Source organism: Hyaena hyaena, unplaced genomic scaffold (genome assembly GCF_003009895.1).
Source record: "Hyaena hyaena isolate Hyena2069 unplaced genomic scaffold, ASM300989v1 scaffold_44, whole genome shotgun sequence".
NCBI classification, from domain to species: Eukaryota; Metazoa; Chordata; class Mammalia; order Carnivora; family Hyaenidae; genus Hyaena; species Hyaena hyaena.
The window spans coordinates 4,003,004-4,020,784 of NW_024080676.1; the positions used below are offsets into that span (position 1 = coordinate 4,003,004).

The window sequence follows — 17,781 nt, forward strand, 5'->3', positions numbered from 1 at the left end:
TACACTCTTCTGGAGTAATAAATGATCATCATGGTAGCAGTAGGAGAAGTCTGCCTCCCTTCCAAACCTTCGTGGGAGCTGCTGGACTCCTACCTGGCCGCCTATCCCACCTATGTGCTGCCCCTCGCCAATCTTCCTCTGAGGGCTTCTGGGTACTCTTGACGGGGAACTATCATTTCATGGGTTTGGTCCATGGGCTTCCACCGGTCAGTGCTGATAAATTGCTCCACATTGACAACAGTGTCATTAATGGTTATCTCTTTGAGGGGAGAAAGGGATGGCATTATAAGCTAGAGATCACAGAAAAAAAAAGATTTATTTTTCTTAAAAGAAAAACAGGAAAAGAAATGCTGGTCCCAGAAGACACTCTGCATTCTTGCCTTGGCTTCTGGTTTCAGAGCTTTTCCTAGTAACTGGCACATGGCAGGCACCAATTAGGCAGTCCATTTCCTACAGCCCATTGGAAGTAATAGAGCCCAAACCCCCTGCACAGGAGATGCCTGTGACCACCACATCTGTGGGTATGTGACAGAAATGCAATGATGATAATGGAAATTTCTTCTCTCACCTCATCCCTAGCATTGCAGATCTCCCCATCTCTTTTGATCACCCATTAGTTTTTTCATTTAAGAAATATTTATTGATGAGGTGCATGGGTGGCTCAGGTGGTTAAGCGTTCAACTTCGGCTCAGGTCATGATCTCACGGCTTGTGAGTTCGAGCTCCATGTCGGGCTCTGTGCTGACCGCTCAGAGCCTGGAGCTTGCTTCAGATTCTGTGTCCCTCTCTCATTCTGCCCCTCATCCACTCATGCTCTGTCTCTTTCTCTAAGAATAATTAAACATTTAAAAAACAAAGAAATATTTATTGAACATCTACTCTGTGCCAGACACCATGGTAGGTGCTGGAGACTAGAGAAGAGGATGCCCTCAAAGATCTCAGTCTAGTGAGCAAGAGGGGGATATAACAGGTACATAGGATTAGATGAATTTATAATAATAATTAATAGACAAGTTATAAAGCAATATGAAGAGTCATGACAAGTATGGAAAACAAGACCCAAACAAAGTACAACCTTCTCACTTTGGCCAACTTGACAGTGATTCTCTACAAAGTCAATACTTTGTCTCTACTTAGCAGCCTGCCACCCCTGGGGCTGATGTCCTGTGACCAGATTTTCCTACACCATTTCCCAAACCCTCAAGGCACCATTTCCCACACCCAAGCATCCCTGCTCTGACCTTTGCATGGTGGGCTCTCATCCTGTCTACCCTCTTGTTTTTTAGACACCCCAATAAACCCCCAGAGTAGGTCCTTCAAAGTCTCCTTTCCCAATGTGGGAGAGGAAGCCTCGAATACCCACATGGCAATGATTGCAAACATATCTGTCAGTGCCTCGCCCATCTGCACAAGATTAAGAAATTACAACAGGAAATGTTTGAGCTGGAAGGGGCTCAAAGAGCATCTAATCCAACCTTCCCATGAGGAAACTATGCCCAAGGAAGTGGAGATTTGACCCAGCACAAAGGTATCCCTAACTACTGTCTACACCTCCCTCAATAGCACACTGCATGAGAACACGAGGACTGGAACCCAGACTTTGACTCTCAATCCAGTGGTCTCTTTGTTACACGGTGCACCTTGTATCCTCTGACAAGAAGCCAGGAGAAGAGTAATGAAAACAGGGTGGGTCACTCCCATGCCAGTTGTTCAAAGATGCTGATGTTGACAAAACTCCACCCGTTAGGGCTCTAGAGAGACCTGCTGTGGGTGCAGGATGGAGATCACAACTAAATCAGCTGTGCGGCCAGAGGGACAGCACCACCCTCTCCCCACAACTGGGAACACGAGGTGCTGAGGTTTGGAGGGTCTCTCCCACAGCCCTATGACCTCATCAACAGCGTGCTTCAAGCAGGCCTACCCAAGAGCCAACGAGCCCGGTATACACTCCCAAGAGCTGTGTGTTTCCTGAAAGAATGGTTTCCTTTGATCTTTATGGACATGGGGGCTCATGAAATGGATTGTTTCCTTCTTTACTATAATTGCTGAGAAGCACAGGGCAGGATTTGCTGCCAGTCTGACAAAATGTGCATAACTTTCTGGCCTATATTCTGAATAGGCAATTGATTTCAAGTTCCAGTGCAGCTACCTACTCTTATTTTCCCTTCCTCTATCCTCAAGTTTCCTCATTTACTTGTTTCTTGTCATCTTGTGTATATACTGGAAACCCCATCAAATCTTTTGTTTTTGAGTAATTAAATACATAATTAGAAAGCAAACAAGCTGGTTTTAATAGGAAACTGAGAAAAAAAAAGTGGCAAGAGAGGGAACATTTCCCTTGTATCTCCTTTAACTCAGAGTGGAAACACCCACAAAACTGGGATTAATGGGGGGACATTTCCACATACAAAACACTCATATAGTCTAGAAGCAAGGGCGATATTGGAAATACTTAACACCCAGTCAAGCACAGCAATAACTCATCAAAACAGATCTTGCCGATGCGGGCTGTAAATCACCGGCCAGGCCATACTTGGGTATACCGGCTACCATGGAGCGTGGCAAGCAGGCAGGAAACCTAGATCTTTGTTCTCACTCTGACCCCAGCTACCTGTGTGCCCTTGAGCTGTCTGGAGCCTCATTTTCTTCACCTCTAAAATGAATCCGTGATTTACAACCCTCCCAGCTCTCATACGGTCTAGGTTCCCATAAACCACACCTCTTTAAGAGAACTGGGAAGCACCGCCAGGCTTACATCAAGGACGTGCTGTAGAAGACTCCCCCACCCACTGGAAATTTTACACAGAGCCCCTAAGTTATTATCCTGGCCAACCTCTCGATAATTTCTCCTTTCCAGTTTGCTGCCTGTGACATTAGGGCGTGATGGAACACCAGCTTCACAATGGGATTCAATCTTATTAGCGGGAACCTGATTAGATTATATTTCACTGCAGCCCAGAGGCCACTGTATTTCAAGGACAGACAGGCCAACTGTGCTAAGAGCATGCAGAGACCCACTCTCCGCAGACCCCCAGGAGTCCAGCCCGAGCCTGCGGCAGGCACAGTAAAACACAGATGAGGCATAAGCATAGATTCCGACCTTGAGAAGGTGTTCCGGGCGTAGTGCATGATGCTGTCAAAGTCGTAGGTCTCTCCCAGAGAGCTCACTTCCCCAGCTTCCATTTTTAAGAAATTATACTCCTGACCTGTGACACAACACTCTGTTAAGGCCTTTGAAAACCAAGGCAGGTACCTGAAAGGAGGCAGAGAGGGGAGAAGGAGGGCCCATAGCAACTTCTGAGAGCTCTGATAGCCCAAATAACGGGGCTGTGGTCGTTTGCATTGTTTTTAACAGACTGGAAATTTGAAACTTCAAACAGCCCTGTTCTCCCAACCCCACCACCCAATCCCTCCCCGAGTGCCCCTCGAAACTCGTATACTAAGTTTGTAGGCAGGTTCAATGTTAATCTGATTGTTGAAAAACTTAGAAAAATAATCTCCGATCTTGCTACTAAAGAACAAACGAAAAATCAGAGTTAAGTTCAATTCCAAATAGTTCACAGTTCAGACCCTTGCAAGCATTTTAAGGCAACCATATTATCAACCAGCTAGTTTCATGTTCAATATAAATTTTTATATAAAATCATTTAAAAGTGGGTTTTTTTGTTTGTTTTTTAGTCTAGATACTGTGTGCCTTGGGGCAGAAAATTTTCCAGGCCAAAATACTACTTTTACATATATTCATGTCCTAATTGTATTTCAGTTTCAAAAGGATGTGTTGCTGAAGTCAGCAAAAGTGATTCTTATAAACACAACCAGGAGAGAACTCTTTTTTTTGTTTTCTGTTTTTTGTTTCTGGCTTATCAGCCTTGATGCTGCAACAGTTATTCATGTCCATTCTGTTCCTGTTAGGAAATGGAGTTGGATTTCATTGTCCTTTTACAACACGGGAAGTCATTTTGTTTCTGCTGTAACCTACAAGTTATGGCAGGCGACCTCCCAGGAAGGACCACAAATGACAGTGGCGGTGCTGGTGACAAATGTCTACACAGTAGGGCTGCTGCCTCCTTACTTAACAAATGAGTATGGGTTGGTTCCCTGAACCCCCTGTCCTGTACTCCTGCCTGACCCGGTGGACGACACCTTCCTGGCCGGTGGCTTCCAAGACTTGATACTGGCTCCTTACCTGGCTGGATGTTTTCTCTGATGATGGTGACATGCTGGTCTCTGTCGGGCCGGGTGTGTTCATGCCAGAACCCAACCACATGGCCCAACTCGTGTGCCACAATGCCAAACTTGTCACAGTTTTTCCCAATGGATATAGCCTGCGGGCCTCCTCCTCGGCGTCCAACATAGGAACAACAGCTGGACAGTTGCAGAAATACCCAGGTCAGCCACTCTCCCCCTTGTGTGTGATTGTGCGTGATTGTGTGTGTGTGCACACACGCACGTGCACACACAGGTTCATCTAAAAGAAACAGACTTTCAGAGCTGAAAGCACACTCATTGTCCAAGCTACCTCCCAATACAGAAATTCCTTCCAAAACCTGTGGTCACAGATCCACTTGAGAACCCAAAGAAGGTAAGGCTTGTCTTCCTGGAATAAAGCCCATACTCTCCCCAGCCTTGCACCCCCAAGTCTCTCCTGAATGATCGCTGATGACGAGGAGTCAGCTGAGTTTCTGTAAAGCATGGTATGTGCCCTTATCAGAAAAGCCTTAGAAATGACTCCCCTTCTGGGCATAATTGCTTTTTCAAATAACATTTATTCTTAACATCTTATTATATATTATTCCTAATATAGAAAGGTGTAAAAAAAGAAATAAAAATGGCCCACAACCCCACCACCTCTATGACCCAGCTAACCTCTATCAAACATTTAAAAAAAGGGGCGCCCGGGTGGCTTAGTCGGTTAAGCGTCCGACTTTCGCTTAGGTCATGATCTCGCGGTTTGTGGGTTCGAGCCCTGCGTCGGGCTCTGTGCTGACTGCCAGCTCAGAGCCTGGAGCCTGTTTCAGTCTGTGACTCCCTCTCTCTCTGACCCTCCCCTGCTCACGCTGTCTCTCTCTCTCCTAGAAATAAATAAAACATTAAAAAAAAAATTAAAAAAAACATTTAAAAAAATATATGTTCTGGAGCGCTTGGGTGTCTCAGTCAGTTAAGTGTCCGAGTATTGATTTAGACTCAAGTCACGATCTCATGGTTCGTGGGCTCGAGCCCCACGTTGGTCTCTATGAGGAGCCTACTTGGGATTCTCTTTCCCTCTCTCTCTGCCCCTACCCAGCTTGTGCACTTACTGTCTCTAAAAAATAAATAAATAAACATTTTTAAAAAGTACATGTTCAAAAGATTCAAGTATTAAGTCTCTAACCCCCCATCTCTAATCTCTTCTCCCAAAGATAACCATTGTTAACAGTTTCTTGGATATTCTTCAGAAAAATTAAATACATATATTTTTATTATAGAATGCACTATGTACATCATCCTTAATTTTTACCTTTTTTCCTCCTTAATGTAGAGATCTTTTTATAACAGCGCATACAGACCTCCTTCATTCTTTTCAAAGCAACATAGTGCTAAATTTTCTTTAATCAGACTCCTATTAATGTACATTAGGGCTGATTCCAATCTTTACTATTTAAACAAAGCCTTATGGGAGAGGAAGACAAAACAAACAACAGCAAGCAAAACAGATAAATGGTTGGAATCTTGTTCATAGCATTGGGATTGAGAGATAAAAGGGTACATGCATTTGAGATCTGATAGATACCATCAAATTGCAATCCCCAAATGTTGGGTCCTCTTATATGCCCACTAATAATATATTTTAAAGCCCTATTTCCATACAGCCTGGCCAACAGTGGCTTTACCAAATTCTTGTTCTCAGTTGGAGAGGTGAAAAATGGTATTTCACTGTATTGAGACTGGATAGTTTTCCATATTTTCTGTGACATTTGTACTTTTTTTTTCTTGTGAGCTATGTGATCACATCTTTTCCCCACATGCTTTTGGGCTGTCCATCTTTTATGACTGATATGTAAGAACCCTTTGTGAATTAAGAAAACAAACCTTTTGATTGTCAAATATATTGCAAATAATTTTCTCACTTAGTTTCTCAGTTTGCTTTTTTGTTTATGTATTGTTTTGGCTTTGTTTACACCATATATAATTTTTCAATTTCAATGTACGGAATGTCTTCACTTTCCTACATCCTGCTGGAAAAGACCATCTATCTGCCAAGATTATGAGTAAAATCTACTCTTGCTTCTCTCATAATAAAATAATACAATTTTTAAAATAATTTTAAGTCTTTCTTTTCATTTCTTAATGTTTCCTTTTAAAAATGTATACACCTTTGATCCAGCTAGAATCATTTTGATGTAAGAAGTGAGGTAGGAATCCAGCTTTATTTTTTTTCATGACAAGCTGTCTACCTCAGTATTAAAATATCCCAAATGACTAATCCAGCTCTCTCTCACTCATTTAAAATGCTACCTAAATTCGTGTATAGGCATATTCATTTTAAACTCTTCTGTTCCAAATGGTTTTAATTATTACTATCTTCATTTGCATTTTAAATCCTAGATGTTTGAACACACCAGCAGACCACTTCCCATAATCCCCTCCCTACCTCCATCCCTCTGTCCCTGTGTTCTTTCTCCTCTCTCTTTTGAGCTCTCTCTCTTCTCTCTCTCTCTCTGTCTCTGTCTCAGTCTCTCTCTCCTTCTCTTTGTCTCTGTCTCTGACTCTCTCCTTCTCTGTTGGTTATTTCTACATGGCCATTCCTCCAGACAAACTCTAGTGTCATTTATTTAAGTTGTCGAAATATATATACACATATGCCCACATATACATAAATGTAGATGTTTGAATCTGAATGGCATGCTTTTATACATTATTTTAGCAAGTTCTGCATCTTTACAATGTTGGATATTCCCATACCAGGAAGTGGTATGCATTTCCATTTTTACTTTTTTTTAAAGTGTCCTTAGAGTTTTAGCATTTTCTTCTTATAGGTCTGGCACATTCTTGCATTTTTATTAAGTTTATTCTTAGAGATATTATTTATTATGTTTCTATTAAAGTTATATTTTTCCTATTATAGAAGGGTATCAGATTGTTTCATTATAAGGAAAAGTAATTAATTATTTTGTTTATTACTTTTGTAATCAGTCACCTTACTAGGGTCTCCTTTTGTTTCTAATAGTTTCCTAATTGCTTTTCTGGGTTTTTAGACACAGGTCATAGTAACTTCAAACAATGCAAACATTGCCTTATTCTTGCCAATACTTATCACCTGTATTTCTTTTCTCTTATTTAACTATATTAGCTAGTATTTCCCAAAACATGTAAAATAATTGTGATCATGAACACCTTTGACTTGTTTCCGATTCTAACAGAAATGCTTCTAGAATTATCATTGTTTAATCCAATGTGGGCTCTTGGGGGACACACACACACACCAGTTTAGCCATAGCTCTTTAATTTAGAATTGCAGGGCTTATATTATCTAGACATCTTGTAATATCAATCCTGATTTCTTTATGACCTAAGAGTTGTAAAAAACAAAAAAATGGAGCTTTTCATTTACTAGGTAATGCAGGAGTGTTTATTCTACTTACTGTTATTGTGTCTAGTTTCATTGCTTTGTAATCAGAGCCTTTTAATGTTGTTTCTGCTTTTGAGAATTCATTGAGGTGTTCTTAATGCTTAATAGTTGGACACTGTCTATAAATGTTCAACATGCACTTACAAAGAAAAGATGTATTATCAGATTGCTGAATCTGGTAGACCCAATAGGATCAACTCTTAATTACATTTTTCTAATCCTCAACAGATCTCTACTTGTTTTTTGGTCAACTTGACATTGATCTACTTGGGTTGACAGAAAGGAAATAAAGTTGCCTGCCGCTGGTGTTTCTGTCAATTGCCCCTTGAATTCCCTGGGGCTTGTTTTATGACTCGTAATGCTATGCTATTTGGTGCATAAAGATTTATGACAGTTATATTCTCACTGTAGCTTGTACTCTTTCTCATTATAAAAGGCCTCAACTTTTTTTTTTTAACACTTTCTGACTTTAAAAACAAAGCAAAATGGGAATGAAACAAAAAAGGCCTTGTCTATAACTAAAATTATGATCCCAATGTTCTTTTTGTTAGCATTTGCCTGTATGCCTTCTTTCCTTTTACATGTAACCCTTTCTGGGTCATTTTTTCCAGCAGTCATTTCATACATATGCCATGTAGTTGCATTTAAGTATTTGAACCAGTACGGGAAACTTTTTCTTTCAGTGAGAGAGTATATCACACTTACATTTATTGGCATAACAGATACGTTTAATCAAAATCCAGGCATCTTATTGTGTGTTATGCTTTCTGGAAGAAGTTTGTAAGCCCACAGAGCTCATAATGTTACACGTTGAATTTTGCATGTATATGTATATCTGTCATGAGGAAGCCCATAGCTTCATCAGATTCTCGGTAGGATCACTGACCTCAAATTGGTTCAGAACCACTTCACCATATGAAACACCCCCAGTTTCTTCAATTGCTCCCATGACAGGAGATCCAGACTCCTTGTCTTCCTAGAGTCTTCTTCTTAGCCCACTTACTTTGTCACCAGATTGTGAGTTCATTGAGGGCAAGGGGAGTTTCTGACAAACCCTAGGTTGCTATTTAACACAGCTCCTTGGAACTATCTGGTTTTACGGAGAAAATTCAAGACTCACAAGTCATCACATCTGTCTGCCTCTGATTCAGCTGAGATGGCCTTGCTTTTGCTTACTTACCCACATGTTCTGTAGCTGAATACAATAAAGCTCTCTTCATCAGTCCTTTCTACGAAGGTCACACAGGTATGCTTCTCCCAGTGTCTCATAGCCTGCTTAAAAATGGCCCTCTGGCTTCCTGAAATGACAGGGCAAGGCTCATCATTCCACTGATAGGTCCATGCCTTCCCTCGATGCTGTGAGGCATGCTGACTTACAACACTCCTTCTAGCGATCAAAAGGAGCTTCTTCGGGTGACCCAGAATAGAAATGCACCAGGAATAGGGATTGCCCTTGCTAAAGATATAACTTTCCTGAATTACCCGAACTCAGTAAGGGCTTGTGGATTGGAAAAGAGGGTAAAAATAGATGCTCAGAATATCCCAAACTCCCCAACTTGTACTATGAATGGAAAGTACTTACCTAAACTTAAAAAAAAATCTTACCCAGATTATTCAATTTGGAAATTTTAGGCTTTTGAAGGAGCTCACTGGCACTGCGTTCTGCAGCCTCATTTTATTTTATATCTATAGGAAGGTATGTCCATATGTCTAAAAAGTTTATTTTCATGTACATTTGTGCTACTTTTGCATGGGCATGAGGTGTTTTCTGGTGGATCCTTGAGCCCCATTTCCTATAAAGCCTTTGAAAACAGGTGAATTTCATACCTTCTCTGAACATGTCCTCATATTTCCTTGAATGGAAATGTGTTGAAAAATAGAACAAGAAGTAAATTGTCTGGGAGCAACAATAAAGTAGTTGTGAACTCTGGCTGATAGTTACAGTCAGTAAGTATTCTTCTAAAGAAAAATCTATCAATCTGAGATAAAGAAGACTATTTTGATTTTGCTAAAAACAATGAGAAGGATCTAGAAAACATAGTGGTTTGGGTAGTACGAATGATGATTAGGGGTGGGATCTGAGTTCGAGAGTGACCTTGTTGCCAAAGGCAAACAAACAAAGCACGGGAGGGGCCCCCATCATAATCTGGGAGACACAGGGGTGGGGGCACATTGTTGTCCCCAAAGCACACATAGTCACCTAGCTGTCCAGTTTTTTTGTTTTTTACATCTTGACACTTTTAGTTCAAAGTGTTTATATAGCTCAATCACTCACCAAAATTAACAATCCCATTAACTACAGAAAAACAAAAACCACCATGTAAAGAAAATTCTCTCTATAAAATTAGTTAATTTTGATGAAGGTTGTATACATCTTTAGTCAGAAAAGCACACTGGCTCTGAAAGAATGCAGTTAAGCACCAGAGGATGAAGGTAAGTAGCAGGTCAAAATTCCCACATTTCACTCCTTTAGGCATAGTAGACCGGAGGCTCCTTGAGGTGAAGTCTTGGTGGCCTTTTTATCACCAGCACCTACTTAAGTATCCAGCAAGCATCCTGGGTTGCTGCCGCATGAGTGATGCTGCCAGGAGGGGGGCCACCTGGAGGCGCCACATGCTCTCCGCCAGCTCCCAGGTCCCTGTCATCCACGCCTTCATGGTGCCTTTACTCATCAGTGGTTTTCAGTGGCTCTGGGACATGTGCCTCATCAAGAGCCTCCCACAGAAGCCACAGAACTGCAGAGAGGAGGCCACCTCGTAGATGCCGCCAGAATTGAGAGCCTGGAAGAGGCAGCTCCGCGTAGCTTTCCTCTCAGGCATTTGACTAATACTGGCCATGGGCCTGCTGTGGTCATAGCTGTTGAACATTCTGTTCTACTACTGTTCTGTTCTAGGTGTTGCGGATATAGGAACGAAAGCAAGACAGAAAAAAAAAAGATCCCTGCTCCCACAGCGATTGGGCAGAGACAAAAAACAGGCAAAACAAAAATAAAAGCCAAAGCATTTCAGGTAATGGGAAGTGCTGCGAAGACTAGGAAGTGGGGTGCTGAGAGTGAGTGGCTTGTGGGGGTAGCAGGGGTATCGGGGGAGGCAAAGAAGGCCTTTTGGGAGACATGCCATCTGACCTGAGATGCCAGTGATAAGAAGAAACCACAAGAAGGTCTGAGGAAAGAATATTCTAGGCGAACAGAGGGCAAGGGCAGGTATGCTAGGGCAGCTGTGAGATGAGCATGTTCCAGAAAGGCAAGGTGCCTGTGAGGCCAGCACACAGGGACTGGGGAGAAGGGAGGAGGAACAGAGTAGGAGACCGGGTGGGACAGGGGGCAAGAGCTGCCTGGAAGAGGGCCTTGGAGGCCATGGTCAAGAGTTTCAGCTTCATTTGTAGTGATGGGAAGCCCCTGGCTGACATACATATTTTAAAGATAATAATACCAAGAGCAAATATCACTATGTGCCAGACACTATTCTGAGGGCTTTATCTAAATTAAGTCATTTAATTCTCAAAACAACCCTATGGATTATCATCTCTGTTTGCAGAAGAAAGGCGGGAGGCAGGAGGGGTTAAGAGACTTGAGGGGCACCTGGGTGGCTTAGTTGGTTAAGCGTCCGACTTTCGCTTAGGTCATGATCTCGCGGTTCGTGGGTTCGAGCCCCGCGTCGGGCTCTGTGCTGACTGCCAGCTCAGAGCCTGGAGCCTGCTTCAGTCTGTGACTCCCTCTCTCTCTGACCCTCCCCTGCTCACGCTGTCTCTCTCTCTCTCCCAGAAATAAATAAAACATTAAAAAAAAAATTTTTAAAGAGACTTGCCCCAGGGTGTACTGCTGGCAAGCCCACAGCCCCACCAGGGATGCCACTCTGGTTACTGGGCAGAGTGCTGCGGGGGTGGGGATGGTCCAGGGTGCCCATCCAGGCCAAAGACAGGTAAGCTGCCCTGTGCAGCTGCTCACGGCTTCCTTCTCTCCGGAGGGCTATGCTCACATACCCACTGTGCAAACCCTTCCTATATTTCAAGACCAGGGCCTTTATGTCACCCCCTGCACAAAGCCTTGGGGACTATGTGACCACCTTTGAAGACACAGCCCTAACAGAGACTGCAGCGTCCCCAGGCGTACTGCACATGCAGCATTAGCAGGTAGGACTGCTGTGGCCCCAGCATCGGCTCCATCCCACCTGAATCTTTCCTGGGAGGACACTGTCAACCTAGGGAGACTAAGCACCCAGCCTCAAAGGAGGCTTCATCTGGGACCACTGACCAGTGAAGTTCCCTCCGATGACGTACGGGATGACCCCTCCAGGCCATATCCTCTCTGCCCTGGAGGTTGTGGCTCTTCGGACACGCGGAGAAAAGGGCTCAGCTCTGGCCTCCAAGGTCCCGGGGCTCTGCAGAAGCATAGGATTCTCCTGGCCATCTGCAAGAGAGGCATGCTGCCATTTACTTTGCCTTGAATTCTTCTGTACGTTATGGTTAAGACATATTACTCATGAATCCACAAAAAGGGGTGTGAAGAACATGTGTTCTACAGGGGTATTTGGTCAATTTAGGGTTTTGAACCCCTGGGTGTTAGTAAGGGTACCAGGCCTACGAGGGAAGCAGGTCTGGCTTGTTGGAAGCCTTGAACAAGGCCCTGTGTGGGCAGGCCTAAGACTCTCAGACCCAAGTGGGCCCGGACAATGTGCCCTTTGGGAAGGGGCCGAGTTGAGGGGTGTGCTCTCTTCTTAGCACTGGGCACATCTGAGGGAAATTATTGAGCCAGTCCCCTGCCCTGATGAAATGCCCATCAATGTTGTAAATTTTGAAAACGATTTGGCCAGTCTGACAAATAGAGTGAACCAGTCTGTGATGCTGGGAAAATAAACTCTTTGCAAGATAACCCCCTGGAAAAAGCCGAGCCTCATAAAACCCTCCAACTCCTCCCCGTCTCTGGGTACAGCTGGACCTTTCAGAGAGGAATGTGCAAAAGAAATGGAGGCTCTGTAAAGGTTCTGAGTCCAAGGTGTGGCACCCGGAAATAGCAGAGACAGACAGGTGGGATAAAATCGCTCAAACCAATGGCAACCAAAGAACTGAAATGCACATTCATTTTCTTTGACATTCAGACAATGTAAAGTTTTGTTTTCAAAGCCTTGAGGTCAGCAAACTATTTTCTGTAAAAGGCCAAGAGTAAAAATATTTTGAGTTTTGTGGTTAATATATTCTCTGTTGCACCTATCCAGTTCTGCCACTGTAGTGTGAAAGCAGCCATGGACAATATGTAAATGAAGGAGTATGGCTGTGTTCCAATAACAGTTTATTTGCAAAAACAGATGGCAGGCTGGATTTGGCCTCCTGGCCATAGATGACTAGTCCATGCTCCAAGGTATCAATTCTTTGATATTTTGAATCTTTGTAGCCCAGTATGTGATTGGGTTTTATAAATGTTCCATATGTCCTTGGGATAATGTGCATCAATTTCCATAAGTGATAGTTAAAGGGGGCTACATATGTCGTTCACATATTCTATCTACAAATATTTTCGCTCCTTGGTGTATCAATTACTGAGAAAAGTGCTTTAAACATCTGTGACAACTAAGATTGTGAACCATCATTTTCTCCTTTATTCTTAACTTCTGCTCTGTATTGTTCAAGGCGATGCTTTTTAATACAAGCAAAAGATTGTTCAGGGCTCCGAGTGAATTATTTCTTTCATCATTAATGACCCTCTTTATCTGCAATACTATTCATCCATAATAAAAATTATTTTGGGTTTATTGATATTACCATATCAGTTTTAGTTTGATTAGTGTTTGCCTCTTACAGCTTTTTTCCGCTCATTTATTTTTGATATGTGTAATTATGTTTTTTTTAATGAGTCATTCAACAGGCCTTATTCTGTGAGTAATTTGCACTTCCCACAACAAATGAGAAAATAAATTTTGCAATGGTCATAATGTTCAGGTTCAATTTTTTAAATTGTATATGAAATAGTTTTTATATATTGAAACTTTTATTGAAATACTTGTAGATTCACATGCAGTTATAAGAAATAATACAGAGAGACTTTGTGTGCCTTGTATATGCTCTATTTCTGCCAGTAGCGACATTTTATGAAACTACAGTCCAATATCACAACTGGGATACGGACATTAATGTAATCCACTGATCTTATTCTGATTTCTCCAGCATCACATATACTTGTGTGTGTGTGTAGTTCTATAGAATTTATCACATGTACAGGTTTGTGTATCCATCACCACATTCAAGATACTAAACAGTTGCATCACCATAAGGCTCCCTCATGTTGACATTGTATAATCATATCCACTTCCCTGCCCCTCTCCTATCATCCATCCCTAAACTCTCAACCACTAATCTGTTCTCCATTTAGAAAAACATTTGTCATTTGCAGAATATTATATAAATGGAATTTTATGGTATATAACTTTGGGAATTGGCTTTTCTCACTCAGCACAGTTCTTTGGAGATTCATTTGAGTTGTTTTATGTATTAATAGTTTCCTTTTATTGCTGAGTAGTAGTCCATGGTATGCATGTACCAGTTTGTTTAACCATGCACCTGGTAAAAGGCATCTGGGTAGTTTCCTGACATTACAAATAAAGCTGTTATGCACATTCATATACAAGTGTTTGTGTGAAGATAAGCTTTTATTTCTCTGAGATAAATACCTAAGAGTGAAACTGCTGGGTTATATGGTATGTGAGTTGACTTCTGGGTTCTCTATGTTGTTCCATTGATCTATGTGTTTATCCCTCTGCTAATATGACATTGTCTTGATTAGTGTAGTTACAGAGTAAGCGTTAGTATCTGGTAGAGTGAGTACTCCCATTTTAGGCCCCTTTTCCATGATTGTTTTAGTTATGCTTTCATATAAATTTTATGTCTCTCTGTATAGATTTTAGAATAAGTTTGTCTATGTCTACAAAAAAAAGCATGGCTGGGATTTTGATAGGAATTACATTAAACCTATAGATCAGTTGGGAGATAATTGGCATCTTTACCATATTCAGTCTTCCAATCCATGGACATAGTATGTCTTTCCATTTATGTAGGTCTTTCTTGATTTCTTTCATTGGCCTTGTGTAATTTTAGTATACTAGTGTACATATTTTTTGCAAGTGTATATCTAGAATGGGGTGCCTGGGTGGCTCAGTCATTTGAATATCTGACTCTTGATTTCAGCTCAGGTCATGGTCTCATGGTTTTGTGAGTTTGAGCCCTATGTCAGACTTTGTGCTGGTAGCACGAAACTTGCTTGGGATTCTCTCTCTGCCCCTCCCCCACTCACACTGTCTCTGTCTCTCTCAAAATAAATAAATAAAACTTTTAAAAAAGTATATATCTAGGTATTTCATTTTCTTTGAGTGCTTACAAATTGTATTATGTTTCAACTTTTGATTTCTGCATGATTATTCATAGTATATAAAAATGTAGGGGTACCTGGGAGGTTTAGTTGGTTAATCACCCAACTTCCACTTAGGTCATGATCTCACCATTTGTGAGTTCAAGCCCCACATTGAGCTCTGTGCTGACAGCTCAGAGCCTGAAGCCTGATTCAGATTCTGTTTCTCTGTCTCTCTCTGCCCCTTCCGCACTCGCACTCTGTCTCTCTCTCAAAAATAAACATTAAAAAAAAAACCATGTAAGCAATTTGGGGGTTTTGGCCTTGTATCTGCCATCTTGCTAAATTTGCTTATTAGCTTTAGGATTTATTTGTTTGTTTTTAGATTTCTTTGGATCTTCTTCTTCTTCCAAATGACAAACAAGTCATTTGGAAATAGAAACAGTTTCTTTCAGCACTTCAAAGATAGTATTCCAGTGTCTTTTAACCTTCATTGTTACCAACAGAAGGTATCCTTATAGTTTAATGGTCATTCCATCACCTATCATTGTGACTTAAGTAATCATAGGCAGCGATGTAGCAAGTGGGAGTTTGTTACTCATTTCCCATAGGGTTTTCAACAAGTCTCTTAATTTTCTTCTGCTGCCAAATCTCCTTTGGAGAATGGGCAGAAATAATTCTCTATTTGGGACCAACACTAAGACATTCCTATCCAGTAGCTTCTAAATCTGCCTGTTTCCCCTTACCCCACTATAGTTTCAAATTCTTCCATTGGTTCTTTAGACATATTATATATACTTATTTAATCTCCTTCAGATTGTTCTATTATTTCTATATCATTGGGCACTAATTCACCAATTTATTGTCTCTGCTGATTCTCCTTCATGGATTAACTCTTTGTGTACCTAATGTTTTCATTTAAAGTTCATTTTTAGGGGAAATCATTTCTGTCTGAAGGAGCCCCCTATGCCATCAATTATTAGTGGGACCCTATTTTTCCATTTTTTTTCAGGGCTGTTGGGATTCTAGGGTCCTAGAACAATTTTTAAGTTAATTTCTAAGTTCAGGGTTTCCATATTTAGGAAATGTAATGTGAGAACTTATACCTATGTATAGGGAACAGGCTTTCAGATTCAGTTTCTCATAGTTTTTTTTTTTTTTTTTTTTAGCCACACTTAGAGCCAAGGAAAAATAGTAAGATTTCTTGCCACTCTTCTTAGCCACTAGGCAGAGCTTTTCAACTCTCTCTCTCTTTTTTAATGAGTATGAAGCCCTTTGAGGGTGTTCCTTTTATGCAAGATCTCAGTATTCACTTCCTGCTTCACTTGGGACCAAGCCACATCTCCTTTATTTATAGGTGTGAAGACTCCAGCCTCATGTTCCCCAAATCCTAGCCCAGTTTTAATGTCCTCTGAAGTCTTACCACCATCTGAAGCTTAGTTTTATGGGTTTGTGTTCCCTATTCTCTTCTGATCATGGACATTTCCCTTTCTATCCTTTGGTTTTAACTGTGTATCTTTTATTCAGGATGGTGGAAAGGTTACATACTATTTTCATACTATTTGTATAGAGGTTCCTACTAATTCAGTTAGTCACATAAACAAGAAATTTGGCATATAATACATTTTTAAACCTAAAAATAATTATTTTACTGGTAGAATTTCTAGATCAGAAGTCATACACTTGCAACTCTTGGGATAAACCCATCCCACAGATGTGCTTTGCTTGGCTTGGATGTTTCTGGCCCACATTGTTCTTTTTTTTTTTTTTAATCACTTTAGAAGCCAACTTTTAAAAATCAAGGGATTTCACATAAGAATACAGATTTTCTAGTTTTTCATTAAAAACAGAAGGATGTGGCAACACTGGGTCCATGTTCCCTCATTTACAACCCACTAGAGTTCTGTAGTACCTGCTCACCATAGTCAGGGCCCTTGTTTTTCTGGTTGTAGGAATCTCCCCCTGGCCCCCCCCCCAACTTCCTTTTGTCCCATCTAGCCCACTTCACCCATTGACATTACCCGCTAGACCTCTGCAGATATTCTGATGGGCTATCCCAATCCCAGACTACAAATCTCAGCCAATTGCATTCAAATGTGATTTGCCCCCAAAGGCAGGGAAGCTCCAAGGGAGTCAGGAACTGTGGCTGGCTCACCCACCCCTCTAATTCACACCCAGCACAGTGCCTGGTTGGTGGTAAATATTCAGTTGCTTTTGTATTTTGAATGAATTAATTAATGGATGAGTTATTCTAAAAATAAACAGCCCAACAGTCCAAAGAATTCTGCAGTGGAAACTCCTCCAAAATGTTGGCCACCCTAACGCCCTTAATGTTTAAATCCTGAGAATCATCGCGTCTTAAGTAATCACAGGCAGCGATGTAGCAAGTGGAAGTTTGTTATTCATTTCCCATAGGGTTTTCAACAAGTCTGTTAATTTTCTTCTGTCGCCAAGTCTCCTCTGCAGAATGGGCAGAAATAGTTCTCTATTAGAGGGACCAACACTAAGATATCCCATGTTTCTCAGACAAGCTGCACTATATATACATGTGACCTGGTATTGTTAAGGCCGGTCAGCAGCCGAGTCAGCATGGGAAAATCTTAAGTGCACCTGGAAAGAGACTGGGGTATAATTTCCAGAGATGTGTTATTGAATGACAGCTTCCCCCTCGGTCCAATGAGAAATTTAATTTGCCGAGGACTCAACACAGGAAGCATTTGCCGATTAAAAATATGTCTAAACAGATGTTCTGCTTAGCCTGGAAGAAGGATCTTAATGTAACTGTCATTATTGGGTTTTCTTGGATTACTACTATCTGGAATTGGAGCCCACATAGA

The 17,781-nt window shown here is 41.4% G+C and overlaps 1 protein-coding gene across 1 annotated transcript in view; it reads right to left on the reverse strand.

Annotated features, from left to right (window-relative positions):
• TLL2 (tolloid like 2) overlaps positions 1-17,781 on the reverse strand; it is a 114,983-nt gene that overhangs the window by 40,479 nt on the left and 56,723 nt on the right. Inside the window, exons 4-7 of the mRNA XM_039230278.1 lie at positions 11,861-12,016; positions 8,789-8,906; positions 4,186-4,364; positions 3,100-3,205 (exon numbers count right to left, since the gene is read on the reverse strand). Coding sequence (XP_039086209.1) covers positions 3,100-3,205; positions 4,186-4,364; positions 8,789-8,906; positions 11,861-12,016 — 559 coding nt within the window. The remainder of the gene's footprint in view (positions 1-3,099; positions 3,206-4,185; positions 4,365-8,788; positions 8,907-11,860; positions 12,017-17,781) is intronic.